This window comes from Sinocyclocheilus rhinocerous, unplaced genomic scaffold (genome assembly GCF_001515625.1).
Source record: "Sinocyclocheilus rhinocerous isolate Xijiao unplaced genomic scaffold, SAMN03320098_v1.1 scaffold1822, whole genome shotgun sequence".
Lineage (NCBI taxonomy): Eukaryota > Metazoa > Chordata > Actinopteri > Cypriniformes > Cyprinidae > Sinocyclocheilus > Sinocyclocheilus rhinocerous.
The window spans coordinates 143,037-146,611 of record NW_015638936.1 but is presented as its reverse complement, the minus strand read 5'-3'; the positions used below and the strand labels follow the sequence as shown (position 1 = coordinate 146,611).

The following is a 3,575-nucleotide window of genomic DNA, read 5'->3' as shown; positions in this document are numbered from 1 at the left end:
TTTCCAGTAATAATTTTTTTTCCAGTTTGGTAAGCTATAATAACCCTGCTTATAACAAGATATTTTTGTCAGATATTTTTTCTTCTTTTAAGCATAAACTCACTTTATTTTGACACGTTTCCCAGAAATGTGTCTTAATGAGGTTTTAAATCTCTCACCTGTTTAAGCAAAGACAAGATCATCTTCAAAAAGATCTTGTTTTCTGGGTAACTGATCAAAATGAAGTGAGCTTATGTTTCAATGAGAAAAAAAAAATCTGCCAATGAAATCAGAAAAATAAACTCATTTTCCCTCTGAATTACATTTTTTATGACTCCACTACCAGATATTTTTGTTCTTGTTTTAATCATAAACTTCATTTTGACCTTCATTTTCATTTTCAGATGTCTTTTTGCATCTCCAGTAAATGTATCTTGATTTAAGGATGTTTAGATATTTCTACCAGAAAACAAGACACAAATACTGAGGAAGAACATCACTTTTTGCAGTGATCCATCAAAAGTATTACTGCACATGTCATTAGGTGCAAAACTAGGAAAAATACTGCAGCTTTAAAGATCAAGACAACCTTGCTTTTCTTAAACAGCAATTTTTATTACATGAGGAATGCGTGATTGGATTTGAGTTGAAGAAATACTGACGGCATGTGATTCTCACCTCTCTGACATGATCCACCAGACGTGTGAGTCTTTCTACCAGATGAGTGACGAATATCACATCCATCACGTCTCCAAACAGCGCCGCCCTGCTGGTGAGAGACGAGAGCTGCAGCGCCAGCATCAGAGCGCTGGAGACGTTCACCGACATCTGAGAGAAAACCAGAAGATCAGAATCATTTCAGCATATTCACTGACATCAGTGTGTCTCTACATTACGGTTCAGAATTTGGGGTCAGTACAATTGTTTTTTTTTTAAAGAAATTAATACTTTTATTAATCAAGGATGCATTCACTTGATCAAAAGTGTCAGTAAAGACATTTATAATGTTACAAAAGATTTCTATTGCAAATAAATGCTGTTCTTCTGAACTTTCTATTCATCTGTGAATACTGAAAAAATAAAATGCATCAGTTTCAACAAAAATATTGTGCAGCACAACTGTTTTCAACATTGATAATAATCAGAAATGTTTCTAATAATCAGCATATTAGAATGATTTCTGACTAATCAGAAGCAGAAACCCACACAAGATTCAGCACAAATAAAGACATCTTAGACACAAGCAGCACCTCAGATTCATTCCTCACAAGTACATTAACTATTCTATAACTCTAATGCATTCGAAAATTCTATCAGATTTTCTCCATTAAGAGAATTCATTTTATAATCTCACACTTATATTTTGCACACCCTGTTTTCACGGAGTTCAAATTAATTAATTATGTTTATTACATTATTAAAGTAATTAAATAATTAATTAATTTATATTTATTTATATTATTTTAATTATAATGTATTAAATTAATACTATTATATTTAATAATATATAAAATTATTAAATTATTACATTTATCTATGCAACCTAAATACACAGTAAAAGTAGCATTTAAACACATATTTCACTCAGAAACTGCTAGTAAAAATTAAACATGAAATTTTGGCAAACAAAGACTGAAACTGTATTTTCTTGGAAAATGTACTTCAAAAATATTTATTTACCTTGAAAAAATATATAATTTTTACTGTGCATATATATATATATATATATATATGTATGCACAGTAAAAATGTTGATGGAATAGCCTATATCAAATCTTGATTCATAATGATTTAATAATGTTTGATTTTTATATATACAGTATTGTTTTTTGTTTCTCTATTAGAAATGGACTCATTTGCATGGTTGCTTTCCATGAGCTTCATTTCCCAGTGAAAACACGTACTCATAAAATGTAAACCTTGAATGCACAGTCAATAAAACGTGAATAAGAGCCTCTTCCAAATGAGTGCAAATGTTTGCATACTTAGCATGTAGTGTGTCTGGCCTGAAGGTCACATACGGCAGCATGAGTTATGTAATTAATACCAATTTCCCCAAAGCGAGCGAGTGTGTTTTCTGCTCATTCACACACAAACAGCCTCCTAGAGCTCTTGTGATGGAGTGTGAGCGTCCGCCGGTGTTATTAAAATGCTAAACGTGTTGACTGAACATGTGCACATAACACTTAAAGCTGGAAATAGCTGATAACAATGTGCAGTGACTCAGATTGCATCTAAATGACAGAGTAGCAGAGGAAGAGACTGAGTCACACATCAGAGCGTGAGATACAGTGCACCACTGCAGTCTACATGAGCGGACATCACTTCCAAACATGACAGTCTTACTATAAATATCTCACGGTCTAACTAATAGCACAAATATCTAAACATCCTTAAATCAAGACCAAGTCCATTTCTATCAAATGACAATTATCCAGATCAAGTGTGTGCTTAAAACCACTGAAATACTATTAAAGATGTTATTCATATTTTGAATAATTTGTTTTATTTTAATATTAGTTAAACTGTTTGTCAATTTTTATCAGTTTTTTAAGTATGTTTTTTTTTTCAGATTTAATGAGAAATGCTGAAATAAAATCTTTTTTTAAGTTAAACTAAATTAATAAAAAAAAGCTTAAGTTTTTATGCTTATATTTTATTTTATTTCAAGTAACAAAAATTTTTTTTTTTATTATTGTTTTTGGTTTGGTTAACTATAATAAACCTGTTTATAACAAGATATTTTGCCAGATATTTTTTTTCTCATGTTAAGCATTTTTTAAAATGTCTTTATAGTTTTTATTAATTTTATTTTTATTAATTTTTATTTCAGTTCAAATAAATGCAGCCCTGATGAGCAGAAGAGACTTCTTTAAAAACAAACTTTTGATGAGAAATCATAAAAGTTAAGACAGTTTTCATCATCAATCACAGAAATTAATTATATTTTAAATTATTATACAGTATTCCTGGTTTTACTTCATTTTTGATTCTGTGTTGAGCAGAAGACATTTCAAAAATAACATTTCAAAAAAATTAAACAATCAACCCCAATTTTTTTAACGCTACTGTACATGCACCTTTCTGAAATTTTTAGACAGTTATTTAATTCTAAAAACAACTAGTTAAATCTAGTTGAAACTCATGTTTTAGCTGTTAATATTGTGTTTGATTATTGTATGTCATCAGGATGCTTGAGCGTTGTTATTTTCAAATGTTATTTTCATGTGAATCAAACTATTTCACTAATAAAACTTTTCAGATTCTGTCTGAATCTGTATTTAGCACTGAACAGTTGTGATCGGGTCAGACATAAACAGGTCCAAAGCAACATAAAATCATAATTGTGAAGATTATTGAGAGATTCTGAGGCAATCAAGCATCAAAGAATCCCTCGCTGCGAACGCTTTCAGCCTTTAACACACAAGTGATTGAGCAAATCAAGGTCGAGTTGAACATCTGCTCAGTATAATCTTTATTTGACCCTCTAACACTTGCACTCTCTATTCTATTTCTAATCTATCTACTTGTTTTCTTTTTGTTAAATATATACACACACACACACACTCACACACACACACACACACACACACACA

At 30.5% G+C, this 3,575-nt stretch overlaps 1 protein-coding gene across 1 annotated transcript in view; it reads right to left on the bottom strand.

Moving 5' to 3' along the window:
• Positions 1-3,575, bottom strand: part of LOC107750141 (adhesion G protein-coupled receptor A3-like) — a 134,447-nt gene that overhangs the window by 76,334 nt on the left and 54,538 nt on the right. The window contains exon 6 of the mRNA XM_016565408.1: positions 658-807. Coding sequence (XP_016420894.1) covers positions 658-807 — 150 coding nt within the window. The remainder of the gene's footprint in view (positions 1-657; positions 808-3,575) is intronic.